The sequence below is a fragment of the Lachnellula hyalina genome, assembly GCF_007821495.1.
Source record: "Lachnellula hyalina strain CBS 185.66 chromosome Unknown contig00118, whole genome shotgun sequence".
In the NCBI taxonomy this organism is placed as follows: Eukaryota; Fungi; Ascomycota; class Leotiomycetes; order Helotiales; family Lachnaceae; genus Lachnellula; species Lachnellula hyalina.
In genome coordinates, this window is record NW_022157232.1 from 47,301 (window position 1) to 66,117 (window position 18,817).

The 18,817-nt window shown below is 46.8% G+C and overlaps 4 protein-coding genes across 4 annotated transcripts; all 4 read left to right on the top strand.

Moving 5' to 3' along the window:
• Nucleotides 1-5,582: 5,582 nt before the first annotated feature.
• easA_3 (putative inactive dehydrogenase) lies at nucleotides 5,583-6,790 on the top strand (the record flags this gene model as incomplete). The annotated part of the gene is made up of 2 exons (XM_031152480.1): nucleotides 5,583-5,780; nucleotides 5,849-6,790. 2 exons carry the CDS (start codon nucleotides 5,583-5,585, stop codon nucleotides 6,788-6,790), a joined length of 1,140 nt encoding a protein of 379 aa, XP_031003548.1.
• Nucleotides 6,791-7,769: 979 nt separating this feature from the next.
• sqv-4 (UDP-glucose 6-dehydrogenase) lies at nucleotides 7,770-9,909 on the top strand (the record flags this gene model as incomplete). The annotated part of the gene is made up of 3 exons (XM_031152481.1): nucleotides 7,770-8,025; nucleotides 8,080-8,603; nucleotides 8,659-9,909. The coding sequence occupies 3 exons, from the start codon at nucleotides 7,770-7,772 to the stop codon at nucleotides 9,907-9,909; spliced, it is 2,031 nt and encodes a 676-aa protein (XP_031003547.1).
• A 1,538-nt stretch (nucleotides 9,910-11,447) lies between these two features.
• On the top strand, nucleotides 11,448-13,447 carry ACOXL (Acyl-coenzyme A oxidase-like protein; the record flags this gene model as incomplete). Its single annotated transcript, XM_031152482.1, has 6 exons — nucleotides 11,448-11,472; nucleotides 11,668-11,866; nucleotides 11,919-12,038; nucleotides 12,084-12,233; nucleotides 12,284-12,852; nucleotides 12,903-13,447. The coding sequence occupies 6 exons, from the start codon at nucleotides 11,448-11,450 to the stop codon at nucleotides 13,445-13,447; spliced, it is 1,608 nt and encodes a 535-aa protein (XP_031003546.1).
• A 2,301-nt stretch (nucleotides 13,448-15,748) lies between these two features.
• On the top strand, nucleotides 15,749-17,746 carry VCX1_2 (Vacuolar calcium ion transporter; the record flags this gene model as incomplete). The annotated part of the gene is made up of 4 exons (XM_031152483.1): nucleotides 15,749-16,452; nucleotides 16,506-17,257; nucleotides 17,406-17,649; nucleotides 17,698-17,746. 4 exons carry the CDS (start codon nucleotides 15,749-15,751, stop codon nucleotides 17,744-17,746), a joined length of 1,749 nt encoding a protein of 582 aa, XP_031003553.1.
• Nucleotides 17,747-18,817: the final 1,071 nt, after the last annotated feature.

Here is an 18,817-nt window from a genome sequence, read left to right on the forward strand (position 1 = left end):
GGTGGGCTGTTGACATTGGTGAGGAGAGACTGGCGCACAGATGAGGTGAAGTGAACACCAAACGATGTCGCGTTTGAGGTGAAGCTTGCCGCGTTGCAGACGGAGGATCATTTCGCTTCAGCCTCTTCTGTTGCAAACCACGTCGGCAGATGAGATAAACGAGCCAATAACGAGCCGAGAACAAGTTACTTTCTTCAGCAACCTCAGGTCCTCATTCTTTACCGCCGGCCTAGATATCGTCCCATCAACATCTATTGGGAATGGGAATCGCAATATTCCTATTTTTACAGGACAACGCCATGTGGTACCACTGCTGCACTTGCTTTTCTTCATGGTACGAACATGACACTGCCACGCGCTGCACGTCTTTCAATGGGCCACATCACCATCCTTTAGATGAAGAAGTCGAGAATAGTCTGCCTAAGGTACACTCGTAGGAGACTAACAAAAGTGTCACTGCTGTCCCAAATCCAAATGGGAAACGCCCAAAGTACACTGCTTGTACGTACTGTATCGCATTTCCACATTTGGTATGCTCCGTTTTGATAACCATCTGATATGGACTCGAAACGCTCGCTAGTATTGATCGACTCGGGGGATTATTCTCGTTCACGAACCCGTTAGTCTCACAAAGTCAGTCAGCGTCTCCTTTTGATATCGTGACCGTTATTAACCTGGAAGTACGAATAACGGCCTTGATCGCGTCCCTGAAATCTCCGGCCTCCATGGGGTTGCGTGTCCTGGGAATGTGGGGGCGAGAGGCTGGGTTGTCCCCAGATTTCCGGTTTTGATTTGTTCCAATTACTTAGTTTCAATGAGGCTCAACTATTAAACTATTCTGTTTCTTCGCAATCTATTTGTATTTGAATGACCTTTCGCGATTGATGCATTTATTGACCGAACTGATAGCCTATCATACTCTGTATCCTCCAACTCCCCTTCACTCATGCCCTTAAACCTTTGGTGGCGAAATTATCGCTCTGTTCGCCCTCCTTGCAGTACACAGAGTGCATGTACAAGGTCCCGAATTCGTAGCATCGATTTCCGCGATCTCTTCAGCAGTGGGCCAGCCGCTTTGATGGAACTTGGGCATGAAGTTACCGTACTTGCACTGCACCATCTCCGAATGCTTCGTACCAAGCTTCTCCAACGCCTCCGAGCCATCAGTGAAATCCAGAATATCCTGATGCTTATCCTTGCTTTCTTGCTTCTGCCGTTGGATCAGCGATGATTTTAACAAGAGAATATATTTGGAATCAGCTTACATAGCGGTTCTGAATGTCATGAAATCGAAGTAGGCGCACCGCCGTATTGTACTAATACCGTTTTCCCGCCAAAACCGCGTCCATAACTTTCTGATCGTGAGCCTCCTCTTCGGCGTCTGTCAACGGTGGCCCTCGTACGACGGTGATGTTGCCTTTCTCGTCCTTCACCTCGTAATCACCTGCTGAGAGATCTTTTTGTTTTACTCCTACGGCAAACCACTCCCCATCTTCTGGACCTTCTGCCTCAACCGAATCGTCTCCTTCACCCTTGGACTTGTCTTCATTGCGACCGTTCAGCTCTTTGATGCATTTGGATTCGGGTTTGGGCTTATTGTCCGGTTCATTCTCAACGGTAGGGTCGTCCTCCAGGTCGCGGGTTTCCAGCGTATCCTATAGGTTGTTATTAGATTCCAACACCCGATTGCGAAGCTTCTCTCATAGCCACATACGTTAGACATGATTGATGATTTGCACAGGTCTCGTGAGCTCACGTTGGTGGTTGGGATGGAGATTGGATATTGGGGTTTGAACTTTGAAGTGGAAGACGAATGCTCGCTCCGAGAAAGTCGGGGGCAAAGTCGAAGTGTGAATAATTCACCGGTGCGCATGAATTCACTTGAGTGAGTTGCATTCATTATCCTCTCCTCTAAACCCTTTCCTTGCCAATACTTTCGTTATGTCGAATTCAACTTTGACAAATAACCACCGACAACCACATTAAACCCTGGCTCACTATTCAGTGCATAGAATCTGCGCTTCTTCATCGCCTAAACTTGAGATCAAACTGTCAAGAAGAGTATTGCTAGAGTATCGACAGTGTCAGTGTTATTCTCACCGCCTGAGCACTTACAACTCAAGTCCCGCTAGAAGCCGACACACTCTCAATAGTTACAAACATCCCACCTCTTGTCCCCCAACTCCACCTCCCACGGCACTCTCACTGCATATAACTTGTTATACGACAGACAACCCGGCCACTTATCTTTCATCCTTCACCAACTCTTCAAATACAACTTTGTATCTATCCGGGTTGAGATGCAGACATAGCGTATATCTCTACCGCATCGAATGCAACTCACTCACCATCGTACAGTAAGCCAGCCAACGCCTCATTTCTACCAACCGCTCTCGTCCCTGGCAATGCTTCATCAGCTCCTCCATATCGAAGACAAGGAGAGCAAAAATGGGACGGGGGCTACAAACCTAAAGCCTCGGTTTATGACTTTCAGTCTCCTTATACATGCTATACCCCATCAGCTCGACTTCGCACACAGTCCGTTTAATAGGATAAAGAGGGACAGGGAAAGATACGAGCCTGCAACTCGGAAGCCAGTGCGAAAACACGTGACTGTTCATTTGACCCTTGGGTGAGGCTATCACCTATTTTGACATCAGCACCTCCCCAAGAGTATAAATTGTTCCAGCGGTGCCTGGAGCGCGGATTATGGTTTGCGAGAACCAGGTTCACACGTCTAGTGACATGGTTTCTATTACGAAGGATACTCGAGTTTTGCCGACTTCTACGAAAGAGGAAGTTGGCGTTGCAGTTCGCTGTAAATCAACCAATCCTAAAAGCTCCCGGTTCGTAAAGAAATCTTTCCCAGGCGAAAGACTTTCCACGGCAAAGCATATGATAGGCTGTTAGCTCGACCAGTCTAAAAATAGAATATAGTTACGATCAATGCGGGGGCCGAATTAAGCTTAAAATACAATAATCATGGATAGCGTCAAGCGTTAAATATCATCTCATGTCGAGTGAGCTACCACCTCTCAAGTTCTACTTCGTATTCACAATGCTACTCAATGCTTTTAGAACTCGTATTAATCTTCGCTCGTAAATGACATGTCTCACTTAACGAGCAAAGTCCTCGCGACACGCGATCCCTTTTAATTGGGCGCACAAGTAAGTCTCTTCCCTGGAAAGGTGCCACGAATTTTACTTTACCCCTTTACTTGTTGCTGCTCATCATTTGCTTTCTTTCCTTCATCTACACACGCTCGCTTTTGAAGACTTTGTTCTCGAATCTTTCTCTGTTTATTCCTTTCGGAAAATACACTCGTTTCAAAAGTTGTTAAGTTTTCAATTCCGGTATACTAACGCAATGCGTTTCTCTACCTTGGTGGCCTCCAGCGTCCTGGCTGTCCTGTTAGTAGAGGCACAAAACACAACAGTAGCCCCTGTTTCTTCATCCGTGGCTCTCACTCCAGCGCAATCATCTCAAGCTTCCTGCTTGTCCGCTTGTATGTTCCTCCTCCTCTCATCCCCTCACCTTCTCCACCAAACAAAAAACCAAACTTACCCGGATCCAACTGACCACCTTCCAGGCGACGCCAAAGACCCCTCCTGCCGCCAATCCTGCATCATCGTGCCCGAAGGCGACTACAGCGCGCAGAATCGCACCATCGACTGCATCGCATCCTGCGTCCAAGGCGACGGCAGCTCAGCCGCGAACGCCGCCTACGAGACGTGTCAAAAGGGCTGCGTGGCCAGCGCGACCGTCACACCGATATCTACAGCTGCCGCAGAGGAAACGGGAACTGGGACCGCGACGGGCACTGCGACTGCGACTGGGAAGGCGACGGGGAGTGCGAGTGAGACTGGGGGTGAGAAGACTGCTAGTGGGACGAGTGGTGAGTAATCCGTTCAGAAAGGGGGGGGGTTGAGAAGGGAGATCGATGGTTTTTGCTAATTCGGTGGGATACTGTAGGTGCTTCGACTTCTACAGGGACGAGCTCTAGTGCTGCGACTGCGACGACGAGCAAGGCTGCCGCTGATACACTTCGTATGGGCGTCTCTCTTACGGGCGTATTAGGGATTTTTGCTGCCATCATTGCATTGTAGATTGAACATTGCGCTATTTGTTCGTTTGCGCATTTTCGGTCTTGGGTTATGTTTCTAAAAAGTATATAAGGTGGGCTGGGCGGTGGGATGTAATGGAATAGGATCGTTTTATTCGGATGCCTTGCATTAACGGGATATGAAAATGGATTGGGAAATAATCATGGGACGAACTGGTATTGGTGATGAGATATAATTGCTTCAATCGCTTTTATGCAGCTTTGATTTTGCAGCTGCATAGACTTACGTCTTTTTTCTTAACCCTTAACGCTTTATTATGCTTTCTCGTGGTAGACATGCAAATCGGCACTTAGTGTTGGTATCACAAGGTGATCACTTGGCTACTATAGTAGATCTGTACTTGGGGTCTTAGTGGTTGCATTGATGTGGGATTGATATAGTAGATCCTGGATCTGTTGCGAAGAGTGGTGGCTTATACCCTTTCGCTTAGTCATTCGATCACATGACTACGAAGTCCGGGTCCCATTATCCCGACATGTATACGGAGGTAACCATCGACTTTTAACGTCCCACTCCACCTAGCACATTTTCAATTGGTACCCCTTTATGTTTTTACTATGGTAGGGCTGCTTCTGCTGTCTTTCGGGTCTTGGGCTCTGGGCGCATGGCTATCATGTGACTACACTGCGGTATATAGCTGCTTCTTCTCACTCTCTACCTGGGTAGTTATATATCATGCAATACAGTCTCTACACCTCTCACTACTTTCGTTACGCCTTTCTTCTCTCTCTATCTTACCGTTCTATCCCTCCTCTTTGCTTCAGCCTTTACCCTCTACACTACCTCGAAAGTTCCTGGGGTTGGTGATGAAAAACTTCGCTCCTGAGTTTTCGCGAACAACGCAACTCGGCACTTTTATACACCGTATGCGACGTCATTGTCTCTCAAGTGCCTGTGGCCCGTGCGTAAAATGATCTGATAACTGTAAGTACTAGTGAACTACTGGTGCCAGACATGCCTTACTAAGCTTTTTTCCTACATGGCTAACCTAATTTACCTTACCTCCGAAAATACTTCGGTAGTTGATGGTAATAGCCGAAATTACGTAGTATCCCCAGCTTAACTCCTAGAATGCAAGTGGATTACTAAGGGGACTCGGGGGAATCCTAGAATGCAAATGCATTACTTACTCACGGGGATACGTCGGATGAACCCACCACAGGTGTACGACTCAGGTATACGCAGAAAGGGTGGACTTTGTCCGCCTTCTTTATTTGGTGGTCTGATCGTAGTCGGCCTAGGGAATATCCCTGTGGGCGCACGACACGCACGATAAGAAGTTTTTTACGGAGTAATGTTTTCTAGTATGTACGATTGCTGAACAATCAAGAGGTATGTAGGTGGGTGAGAAGAATTCTATAAATTGGAGAAAGCGCCCCTCCACCCTATGTTTTTTATACATACCCATTCTTTCAAGCTTTAGTATATTTTGCACATAGAAGAAAGAGACGAACAAAATGTCACCATCAAGACTCTTCCAACCACTGAAGCTTGGCAATGTCCAGCTCTCCAACCGTATTGCACTAGCTCCTCTTACTCGAATCCGTGCCGACGATAATCATGTGCACCTCCCGATGGCCGCAGAATATTACGCTCAGCGTGCATCTACACCCGGCACCCTTCTCATATCAGAAGGCTCCTTTATCGCTCCCCGAGTAAGTCTAGAATAACCAATTTTGGTATTCCCATACAAGGCAATACTGATTCAAGATCCTCGCGATAGGCAAGTGGTATACCCAATGTTCCAGGCATCTGGAACGAGGATCAAATTGCAGCTTGGAAGAAAGTTACAGACGCCGTCCATGCAAAAGGCTCATCTATGTACCTCCAGCTGTGGGCCCTTGGTCGCGCCGCATCCGCGCAAGTCCTATCGGCAGAATTGGGTGCGGATGGTAAAGTCAAAGGCCCCGGCGATATTCCCTTTGAAGGCGGCGACCAACCGGAAGCGTTGTCGGAACAGGAAATCCAGGAGTACATTGGTCTGTACGCACAAGCGGCGAAAAATGCCATCGAGGCGGGCTTCGACGGCGTTGAGATCCACAGTGCGAACGGATATCTGATTGATCAATTTGTCCAGGATGTGAGCAACAACCGAACGGATGCTTGGGGTGGCAGTGTGGAGAAGAGAGCCAGGTTTGGGCTGGAGGTTACGAAAGCCGTCGTTGCCGCCGTAGGCGCTGAAAGGACTGGCATCCGCATATCACCCTTTAGCACGTTCCAAGGCATGAAAATGAAGAGCGATGCTTTAGTGGAACAATTCTCCTACTACACCAGAGAGTTGAAGAAGTTCAACCTTGCCTACCTCCATATCATATTGCCACGAGTTTGGTGGAGGGAAGAAGGGCCAGACCTTGAAGAAAGTACCGAGTCAGTTAACTTCTTGGTCGATATATGGGACAATCAAAGTCCCGTCCTCCTCGCTTCAGGTTACAAGACAGAATCGGCGTACGCTGCTGCTGATGTCGAGTATAAGGATAAAGATGTAGTGATTGTTTTTGGGCGTTTATTCATTTCGAATCCTGATCTAGTCTTCCGGGTCAAGGAAAGGATCGAACTCACACCTTATGACCGAAGTAAGTTTTATTTGCCGAAACAAGCGCTTGGCTACACGGATTGGCCATTCAGCAAGGAATTTGAGCAGGCCCAGGCAGCTGGGAAAATATAGAGATCACAGGCGTGACTTATAAGCACTAAAAGATTGTATTAGATTTTATTACATAGAGATAGATCGAGCTAGAGTTTTAATAGAACTGATAGTTAGTAGATCAAGTCGATAACGAGCTCGAATGACTATTTATCAAATTTATGTTCTTGAATTGAAGCTCGGCAATTTACCAGCCGCAATTATATTAGTGGACATAGCAAGATCTTTGGTTTAGATGAAATGAGGCAGCGCTTTGAAGCGAAGGCACTTGCACCCCTTTATGGATCCCGATATTTCTAGTCATGTGACTTGGCGTAGCTTAGTAAGCTGAGAGGCATAATCTCTTCGCGTCCGCAACATCATAACGATTGCTAAGCATCATCAATCAGAATACCAGAATCAAGTCTCTACTAGTAGAAGAAGTGATCACGTATCAATACCTGTGATACCAACATTTCTCTTATTTGAATCCACTAAAACTCCTTGAATTCAAGGAGCTCGCGTACTCGCTGTTAACGGAGATTAGGATTCAGCGAACACCGAATATCATATGATGCCTAAAGACACCCTTACTTCATTACCATACCTCTCCCTAACATCGTTAACGCGACAAGAATAGGAAGTGCACTAAAAAGTCTCAGCCCTGTGATGGACATGGTCCCAACGTCGCCGACTGCCGCAGATCATGGTGGCTCGTCTAATTTTACCTTTTATATCCAGTTTTGAAGCCTTGCTACCTAGAGTTTCATCCCGAAGTCTCGGAATACATTATTGTCTGTAGCTCTATCGACTCACAAGTCAAGCTTTAAGTTTAAGACTGTTTCAATGCTTATTGATTGATACTCCACCGTATAAATAGTCATAAACAATAACTGACGAAAAATGCATTGCCGGACGCCTCTTACATAAACATAATTTCAACAAAACCTATAGAGATGCATCACTATTCTTTCCTACAGACCGGTTGTCCAAACATATCCGCACTTCGGGAACTTATTCGATGGCTCGTCACCTACCGCAGGCATTCTTAGCGTTCGGCTCCGAGGACACTCTCTTCAATATACCCACTCCTACCACCACTCCAGGCGGTAGCTTTGGCTCTAGTCCATCCTTGAAAGTTTTGGGGATTGGCGATGCACTCGAAGATGAAGCAGTGGGCAAAGGTAGACCGGAACAAGACAGCACCTTTGCAGATGCGGTGCTTTCAAATCGAGCTGAAGTCAGAAATATATGTTGTATTGGTGCCGGATATATTGGTACAAGTCTCTCTAGACTAAAGGCGTGAATTTACCTTAGCTGACGAGGATCAGGTGGACCAACATCGGCAATGATTGCTTTTCAAAATCCACATCTCAAGATAACGGTCGTCGACCGAGATCCTTTTCGTATTCAAAAATGGAACTCCAAACATCTTCCAATATTTGAACCGGGCTTGCAGGACATTCTACGAATAGCACGGGACGGCTCAAATGCAACCACGTTTCTTGATGAGGCAGTCAGAACCGACTCCATGGACATCATGTCTTCCGACATTTTAGCCAGCTCCGAATACAAAACTCATTGTGGGGAACACAAGGAACAGATATTCGTGCAGGCGCGAAAACCAAATCTCTTCTTTTCAACAGAAGTTTCAAGATCCATCAGCGAAGCAGACATTGTCTTGATAGCTGTCAACACCCCGACAAAATTGCGAGGTCTTGGTGCCGGGAGAGCTACAGATATGACGGCGCTGGAGGCAGCAAGCAGAGAAGTGGCGACTTATGCGAAGCCAGGGGCGATTATTGTAGAGAAAAGCACCGTTCCATGCCGAACTGCTGAAATGATTCGAGATACTGTTCGTCTCACCATACATTCATTGAGCTCAATGTACTGATACCCATGACCCTCAGTTGAAAGTCCACCGCCCAAATCTAGATTTCGAAGTCTTATCCAACCCCGAGTTTCTTGCCGAAGGAACGGCAATGACTGACCTCCTTACCCCTGATAGAGTGGTTATTGGAAGTAGTCAAACACCAGCTGGATACCGTGCAGCAGCAGCACTTTCCTCGGTCTATGCAGCCTGGGTTCCGCAGATCAGGATAGTCAGTATGAATATATGGTCTTCCGAGCTGTCGAAACTGGTCGCAAATGCTATGCTAGCACAGCGGATCAGCAGCATTAATTCCATATCCGCAATATGCGAAGCAACTGGTGCAGACATCGATGAGATTACAAGATCCATCGGTCTAGACCCAAGAATCGGGGAAAGGTTCTTGAAGTCTGGCATAGGATTCGGAGGGAGTTGTTTCAAGAAAGATATTCTAAGCTTGACATATCTCGCCGAGGGGTTAGGATTGCCTGAGGTGGCGGAGTATTGGACACAAGTGCTGAAAGTGAACGACTGGCAACGATCGAGATTCGTCAAAAGAGTAATCAGATGTCTGAATCAGACAGTGGTGGGCAAGAAGCTGACTGTGCTGGGCTACGCATTCAAGAAGAACACGGGCGACACAAGGGAATCGCCTGCTCTTGAGTGCATCAAGAGTCTTCTCGAAGAAACACCAAAACAGATCGCAGTATTTGATCCATGCTGTGATCCTAACATAGTGAAGGAGGAGATCGGGAGACTGGTTGGCGGCAAGGTCCTGCAAGAGTCCGGCGGGCCGATTGAGGTTTATTCGGATCCATATCAAGCTTGTCTCAATAGCCATGCGGTCCTCATCTTGACAGACTGTGATGAGTTCCAAAACTGTGCCCCTTGCAAATTCCCAAACGAGCTGCCGGAAGCCAAACCACCCGCAACCATGGACCCGAGACCTTTCCACTGGCTCGAGCCTACCGAGTCCCAGATTCTCTCCTTGCAAAAGTCTCTCTCGGCAATGCTTTTAGTGAATGATCCACTGCAGAGGTTTGTAGCCCAACCTGAATGCGAGCCAGGATGCCAATACTGCTTAGAGCAAAATTTGGTTCCGCTTGACGGGAAGGAAGAGAAGAACGACAGACTGGACTGGGCTAAAATTGCATACAATCTTCAAAAGCCTAAGTGGGTGTTTGACGGTAGAGGAGTCTTGAACATCAGTGAGATGGAGGCGTTGGGAGTAAGGGTGGAAGCAATTGGGAAGGTTGATCGGGCAGGAAGAAGATCTGCTTTGGGTGTTTAGGTCAGACTGGTCATTAAGTCACCTCATCAGTTTCAGCTTTTAATATTAGTTAGTTAGTTGGAGTTAGTGTAATGGGGGCTTTTCCGGTTCTTTACCGACGCCGTGTCGCCGCAGCTGGCGGGCTACTTTGAAAGCAAACTCTGGAATCATCTGCTGTTACAGGCGTGCAAACACGACGGAAGGTAGTAGCGCCCTGTTTTGTATATATTAGGAGCTTCTAGCCTTTGATTCCGCCTTTCTCTCCTTAGTCGCCAAGGCATCTCTGTTTCTCTCCTCAATTGCAATAATGCATTTAGCACTTGCCCCTTGGCCCTCTGTCGAAATAAGTCTCCAGTGTTTAAATTGACGAAATGACTCAGGTCTACCTTCGATATACCGCATATCACCACGTTGGAGTATGTGATAAGTTTTCTTTACAGTGCGAGGTCTTATTCATGGAGATCTAGGTGTGCATAATATCCAGACCTTCAGCATGATTCCATCATGTCTGTCACTGTCGGAGCTACCATCCAATCGAAAGTTTGTGATATTGCCGAGATGTCGAGTTTTTTCTTCGGTAGCACTCCTTGTACTAAGTAGCTTGTTAGAAGAACTTGCCCAGCTTATCACACTGGTTGGATACTTTTACTGTGATAAAATCAGCACTAGGCCTAATCAGCACTTTTGAGTGACACCACTCGTGCACATTTCCTGCGGTGTAGCGGAATAGGTTTCTATTGACTCGTCATTTTCGGGACTTTTTGTATTGGCAGACACAGCTTCTAGCTAGCGCTTTCTCGATCGAGCTGACGAATGCGCCAGTGATGCTTCCCGGGAGCCTCTATGTGAGTGAGAGCGCGCTAGCTAAGAGCCATCGCACCCATTTAAGTGGCTTGAATGCTAGCTGATGAAGATGGATTGTGGGTGGGAAGAGCGCGCTTGAAGTGACGCTGATGCAGCTGAAGACGATGTTGTAGGACGGATTTGAGGTTGTTGTTCAATAGTGTGTATCATTTCGCAAGCCTTCTATGGCCTTATTTACGAAGCCCTGGTCCACTCCTTGCTTTTAAACTCGCATTCTTCTGTCATATTACGAGACTCGTTTAAAAGTTGGTCTTGTTATGCATAAGTTCCTTCCAAATACGGCTTTCAACTCGTTTTGCTGCAAGTCGTCTTCGTGTTATCCACGAAAGGTCCTAAGTAAAGCGCCAAGCCTATTGCCGACATGGAACACTCCGTTTTGTTAGATTATGCTTAGTATATAGTACTGCCGCTTACTGCTACGGGCGGTGAGGAGTAACTCTAGCCTTAAAGAGGCTAAGCGGACAAGGGAGAGATATAAGCAGAGCTTTCTTTCCTTGATCAATTTATGCCCTCTTTACTTCCACTGCTTAGTTCCCACATCCTAATACGTTTATTGATTTCCCCTTGAATTATAAAAAGAACGCCCGCCTCCAGCTTTCCAGCTTTCAGACCAAATCCTAAACTATTCCCAGGCCAATTTTGGTTCTTACCAATCGACCCAGGACTTGATTCCCCCATTCATTCCCAACAATAACATGGCTCACGCCGAATTCGAGACCCGTTTCCAAACTCCTTCGACCTATCCAAGTCAGGATCTCCTAAGCCTAGATGTATTCTCCCAAGATTATGATCGCCTGAATGAGCGAGAACAGCTTCAACTTTCTTACCAGCGCGCTCGTGTCTTTTCTCAGAATTATGGCAAGTTCTCCATTGCCTCAGCTCCCTCCTAATTTCGGCGACTGACCTGGTGCCCAGCCCAAACACTTGAGGATATTCTTTATTTGAAACCAAAATTCTGGCTTCTGTACAGGGATATGATATGGACCAAAGATGCCGCAGCTGGTACCCTTGTGTTCATCCAGTACAATCTTGCAGCAGGAACTCTTGCCCCTTTTATTCTCGACAGACCGGATCTCGTTCCCCTTATGAACAACATTCTCGAATTCAAGACATCGTAAATTGTCCATTATGAGAAGCCTTTACATGAGAACTGATTGGCTTTATAGCGCTCAATACCTATTGACTGAAGTTGGCCATGGACTCGATGCTCGAAATCTCGAAACGACGGCGACATTGTTGGCCAACGGAGAGTTTGACTTGCATTCACCCACTAAAGATGCTGCAAAGTATGCAAACCTACCGAAGAGAGAGATATCTCTAACCAAGTATAGGTACATGCCGATGACAACTCCGCAAGAGGGGTTTGAACGAGTGGGAATCGTATTTGCACGCTTGCTCGCAGAAGGAGAAGACCGTGGCCCACGCCCGTTTGTTGTAAAGCTGAATGACGGTCATAGCATGTGTTCTGGGATAACAGCAAAGTGAGCTTATACTTCCTTTGGACGTAGGAAATCGCTGATGGGCTGGTCAGGTTGATTCCGAAGCGTTCTGGGTCGAAAATTGCAGGCCATTCGATAACAACATTTGATCATGTTCGGCTCCCATCCCTCGCGCTTCTCGGCACGCTGAGCAAGGCCCCGAACATGAGAACTTCATTCATGGCTAGCATAGGGCGTGTGGGCATTGGCACTCTTGCTCTAACAATTCTAAACATCCCCGTTCTGAAGATGGCTGCTTATATTGCAGGGACTTACAGCTTTCGACGGACAGTAGGCGGGCCCGATGGTAGAAGAAGTTCCATCATCCATTTCCGCACACAACACGTCTCGATTTTGCACGCCCTGGCAGAGAGCGCAATATTTGAGGCATATGCTGACGAGGCTACAAACAAGTTCGTAGCGGAAAAGAATCCTGCGGTACAACACGCTCTTGGAACCTGCTTTAAAGCTGCCATCGGACCTGCGACACAAACACGTTTATTTCAACTCTCGGAAAGATGCGGTGCGCAGGGTTTATTCAAGCACAACCAGATTATTGGGTTACAACTAGAAGCCAGAGGAATAAATATTGCAGAGGGGGATATTCTAGTTCTTTGTATTCGTAAGCCTCATCCCGTTTTGTGATCTGGAATCAGTACTAAACTTTTGTAGGACTTGCCTCTGAGCTCCTAATAGGACGCTACGAGATGCCAAAGCCACGAGATCCAAGTTGTTTGTTGGCTCTTTATGAAGCGGGGCTATTCAAAGAAGCCCAGGGCCTGCTGAGAGAAACTAAGGGGCAACATCGAAGCGACGAATTCAATCGACTTGTACTACCCCTCTGTCAACCCCTTATTGAAGCTATTGGATGCCGTATGGCATATGAAGCGGCTGTGGCGGCAGACTGTCATCCGGACCTGATTGCTCTATACGAGGCAGGAGTGATGATGCGGGACAGAAGTTGGTTTGTTGAGAATCTTGGAATGAAACGAGTTGCGATTCTGCGGAAGGAGGATCGCTGCATCAGTGCCCTTGTGCCGCATTTAAAGCAGCTACTAGAGCAGACTGGTGCTGCACCATATGTGACAGCCCCCATTGTTTCTCAAGATAAATGGGATGGCTTTGTGGATCAGATGGAAACGCATGCTGGGCCCAACACGACATCACAAGAAGATATATACAAGAATCCCTTGGCAATCCGAGCATCCAAAATCTAACATCGGCAGTTTCAGGCTGTACTGTACTTGCAATAGTATGTAAATGCATTATGTTATCAGATATGAAGCCAGAAGGAGCATAAACAACCCGATATAAGATCAAGTGTAATAAATACATAGGGAGGTACCTTCAAAGTATGCTATATATCAGCCAGTACATAATACAGAGCTCAAAAGCCAAAACAAGCCAAGAACAAGAGCACAGAGTTGTTATCAGGAGTTTGATTGGTAGAAGTCTTGGTTGAGATCCTGCTATTTTATTGGGATGTTGTACGTAGTTCCCTCTTACCTTTCTGGGACTAGTGGATTATACGATAGGTATAGGTACTATTTCGATAAGGCAAGAGCACTGCACTAACGACCCAGACCAGACATATACGAGGTAGTTTTCCTACAATTATAAAATAAGTAGAACTATAATAAAATCTCAAAAATACATTCTTTTTAGAAAGTGCGTATAAGCTCGTTTGGTTATTTCCGCTTTACTATGGCTGGTACTGTCGATGTGACTATCCCGCGTACTATATAGGGACGAATGAGACGGCCGACCTCGTTGGCGAAAGGTTCAAGGCCATAATGATTTCGATCTTTTGAGATTACAAGCACGTGGCAGATTTAAAACCTGCCATAGGTATTGGGTGCCGGTTTGCTAGTTGATAGGCTTGACAAGGGGGTACATCACGTGAGTATCTAGATCAAACAACCATGGAAGAGAAATCCATGCTATGCTTGATTGCCAACTCTGACCACATCTCAACAAAAAGGTGTCACTACTTCGCACCACCCGCATGGCTGGTGGGGAGATCTCACACGTGACTGGTGGCAAGTGGTACGAATCTCGGGGGTGAGTTTGAAAGGGCGCCTGTACTCCACAGCTCAGCCACAATGGTAGACCTGATTTCTGGCCTTGAGAGAGAGTAAAAGAGCCAATTACTGGTGAGGTACATGCGATTTGATGTGATGTTCGCTGTACAGAGCAGTAGTCTCTCATAGTATGTGTTGTCGCAAATGCATCAGCTTGTCGGATAGGTCTAATGCGGGAGGAGCCTTCTGGACCTCGTCATGGAGTCCAGGGAGGGCATGGATGGATGGCCAACTGTTCCTGAGTCAGGTCAAGAGTTGGAATCAAACACAATATCCTGTTGAGAGACGACGCGTGTATAATGGAATGGTGAGGAATTATAATGGATTGAAAGGAACAAGAGCAGAAGAGAAGTGGAATCATGAGACTGCGGCATAAGATGACGACTCGCGATACAGTCAGTAGTTCAATAAGTTGCAGTTCGCAGAGTGTACCTTTCCCTTGGTCTATAAGATAAGATTCTAACTGCAGGAGGGAGACCAAGAAAAGACCCCAGCATGGTATAGAGAGAGAGGGAGAGTCTACTCTACTGTACCTCTTCTTGAGAGAAATAGCCAGATAATTATATAACTCACTCATACGAAAGAGCATCGTTTACTGGCTACTGTACGCGGTTGGGCTGGGCCCTAATTCAGTAAATGACGGTGACGGTCGTCGTGGCAGTGATTGTTTTGCCAAGCAAATTAAATCAAGGATACCTTTAATCTTACAAGAGACCCAGAGCGTGCTTCATCCTCCCTCCCTCCCTCCCTCTCGTGCTCCTCTCATTTCTCTTCCAAATCAAAAACATCACGACACTGGCATCGATATAATTAATTATTCCATACGCCTTACGAGCCACAATACCTACCTACCAAATAAGCTGAGGCGCAGTTCAGTTCACCCTCAGGCACACACACGAGGCTTCTCGACAGGCTCTTTTCCTTTCTTACGGCTCCACACTACACTTCGCCCCCAAAGTGAGGCGAATCCCACTGTTTCCTTGCAACCTGCACGAGGCTGTGATAAAAAGGCCGCGACATATACACAAATACCGGCCTACATAAGGTACCCGACCTTACACAAAACGAGGGGCATTTGCAGGATATCTGCAATTGATAGATAGCAGCAATTGTTCGTCGCAAAACCACAAACCCGACCTTTTTACTATCCCTTCCTTTTCTTGGCCTTGGCACTACTGTAGCAACCAACCCAACCAGTCTTACGCCCCGTCAATACTACCCACCCACCAGGCTGCCTCATTTTAGGCGCAAATCAACGAGACCCACCAATATCCTCCCTTGCGTCGCACATTCACATACACATTTACGCAATCACAACAATCATGACGGGGTTTCAAATGCGTCAGTAATCCGATTTCTCTGCGCAATCCCTGACCTTCTGCTATCTTTGACTCCTCCACTCCACTCCACACTCCAATTCGTGGCCTTGAACTTACTATGTACCGAATAGACTCCATCAAGCGCCAGGCTAGGAAAGAAGCTTGGTATGGCGATTCTATGAACCCTTTCCGAAAGACTGGAAGATCCAGTACATGGCACAACAACAATGATCTCGAATCTGCGAATGGCGCCGAAGACCAGACCTCGTTATCAAATGTACAAACAGAACCTGTAGGACGCTCGTCGGGGCTGAATGGTGGAGATGATGTCCGGGCAACTTCAAAAAATGAAGAGTTTCACATGACAAAACCCTCAGGCGCCGCGCGATCCAGCGATCCAGAAAGTACTACCACGGGAACTACATTAGAAAAAACAGCGACGCGCACACCCAGTGCCGAAGAAAAGGCTCGCCGACGATTCGTAGGGGGATTCTTCAAAAGGAATAAAGGCGCCTCGAATTCAGATGAAGAGGAGGATGTACCCAAAAAGCGACCATGGTACATGGGGAAAATCTTGAAGCACAAGCCGTTCACGCTCAGAAATCAGTTGCAGGCGACCATCTTTAATTCCTGGATCAACATCTTGCTGCTGGCTGCCCCTGCAGGTATTGCATGCAACTATGCGCATCTAGATGGGAAAGTCATCTTTTGTGTCAATTTTATTGCCATTATCCCTCTAGCAGCCATGCTAAGCTTTGCTACGGAAGAAATTGCTCTTCATGTTGGTGAGAGTTTAGGTGGTCTATTAAATGCCTCATTTGGGTAAGCTCGCCAGTCTTCATGCTCTGTCTATAATTGCCCGCTAATCAAACCAGTAATGCCGTCGAAATCATCGTTGCAGTTATTGCCCTGGCAAAAGACAATATTACCGTTGTCCAAACATCTCTGATTGGCAGTATGCTCTCCAACTTGCTACTTGTACTGGGCATGTGTTTCTTCTTCGGTGGACTTCGAAGACAAGAACAATACTTCAATCAGACCGTTGCCCAGACCGCTGCCAGTTTATTGGCTCTTGCTATTGGCAGCATCATCATTCCAACTTGCTTCGCCCAGTTTGGCTGGCCTGGTGAAACAGTAGCCCCAGTTGTTAAAGTCGCAGCTCTTTCTCGTGGAACGTCCGTGATCCTCCTTGTCGTCTACGGATGCTACCTTTTCTTCCAACTAAAGACGCATTCCGAAGATTTTAACAAGGAGAGTCAAAAGGTTGCAAAGAAGCCACGCAAGAACGCGTTGCCTGACGGGGCCGTTTTTAAGGGTCTCGCTAAAGCAGGTGGCGTTAGCGCTGGTCCTGGCAGAGCAAATGTCGTTGACAGACCACCAAATGATGAGCTGATTCTCCCCAACGCCTACGAAGAAACTCCGGACGAACCTGAGGAGCCTCAACTTCATATCGCTGTTGCATGGGCTACTTTGGCTGGTGCTACTGCTATCATTGGACTTTGTGCCGAGTTTATGGTTGATGGTATCGATTCTGTCACCAAGAGTGGTTCAATCTCAGTCGAATTTGTTGGTCTTATCCTGCTTCCCATCGTTGGAAACGCCGCCGAACACGCGACAGCAGTTACTGGTAAATTTTTTTCACTTTTTTACCGTTCTAGCATGTTTCGCCTCATTACTCCAACTACTCCTTACACACTTCCCAAACTGGAAACATAAGCTCCTTCTACTCCCGAAACCTTCTTGAATAGGAAATTACTAACTCCCCTATGATCTAGTGGCTGTTAAGGACAAGATGGATCTTGCTATTGGTGTTGCCGTTGGCTCCAGTATGCAGATTGCCTTATTGGTACTGCCATTGGTTGTTGTGATTGGATGGATCATGGGCAAGGATGATATGAACTTGAACTTCGATGGCTTCCAAGTTGCTGTACTCTTTGTCGCAGTTCTACTCGTCAATTACCTCATCGCGGATGGCCGCAGTCATTGGCTTGAGGGCATGCTCTTGCAATGTCTATATTTGTGAGTACTACGTTTTTCCCGTTAAACTGCTGTTGCTGACTTTTCAAGAATTATTGCCGTGTGTGCCTGGTACTACCCAGAAGTTTCAGCATCATAATTCGTCGTCACCGGCGAGAGAATTCAAGATAAGCTGCATATTCGAGCCAAGTACGAAATCCTGTGTTCAGCCAAGAATCCCCAAGAATACAGCCTTGTGGTGGATGAAAGCGGCACCAGTTTATATATGTGAGGCGGTGCACTAAAGCTGGGATAATGAGTGCCGCTTTTATGACCAGCTCCAACCAACTGAAATACACCACGCCTATGGCGTTCGACCTTCAACACAACACATTATACTTCCATTCACCGTCGGCCAGCGGCTCGACTCTCAACCTTCATCACCGGATCTCTCAATCCTAATCTTCAACACCCGACAATCCATGTCCATTTTCAAATACCCCAACCTTTGCTCCTTTGTATATATCTCCTCTTGCGATCCGCACGCACCTCGTTTTTCCTTATCATGTATGTAGTATTGCCAATCATCAAGAAACAAGACCGTAAGGCTGGCTGGAGTTTGGGATGGGATCGAATGGGGTGGTGAGGTATTACCCTTTGAATAATCTACCTATCTGTGGTTTTCTTTTGAGTGGATAGATACATGAGGGAAAGAAAAGAAAATACATAATACAGATTAGGAAGAAATTAATCCAATGCAAATTCTTTGTTGCGCTTATGCGGGTGCTATCTATGCCTGCGCGTGTGTGTGATTGTGGGGGTGGGGGGTTATGTTTGTGGTTGTGGTTGTGGGTGTGGAATTTAGAATGGGGGAAAGATATAATCAGGTACGCAAGGTGTGTGTGTGTGTATGTGTGTTCTTGGCCACAGAATGAGACACGAGTTTACCACCACACGGCACGACACGGCACTGCATTATGATTCTGGGTGATGAGAGGGAAGGAGGGAGGGGTGGATTTGAAGGATAACGGCGTTCGTTCTTACTTGTTCTGGAGGGAGTGACAGGAAGAGAGAAACAGCACTACCTTATCTACGACCTTCCTCGGCCATTGCTCTTTCCTTGCTGGCCTCTTTTGCTCTCGAACGACATCTTCACTCTCTTGCTCTCAATCCTTCCTCTTCTTTGCTCATCGAACTCGTTTGATCTACGGCATCTTCTCTCTTGAACATC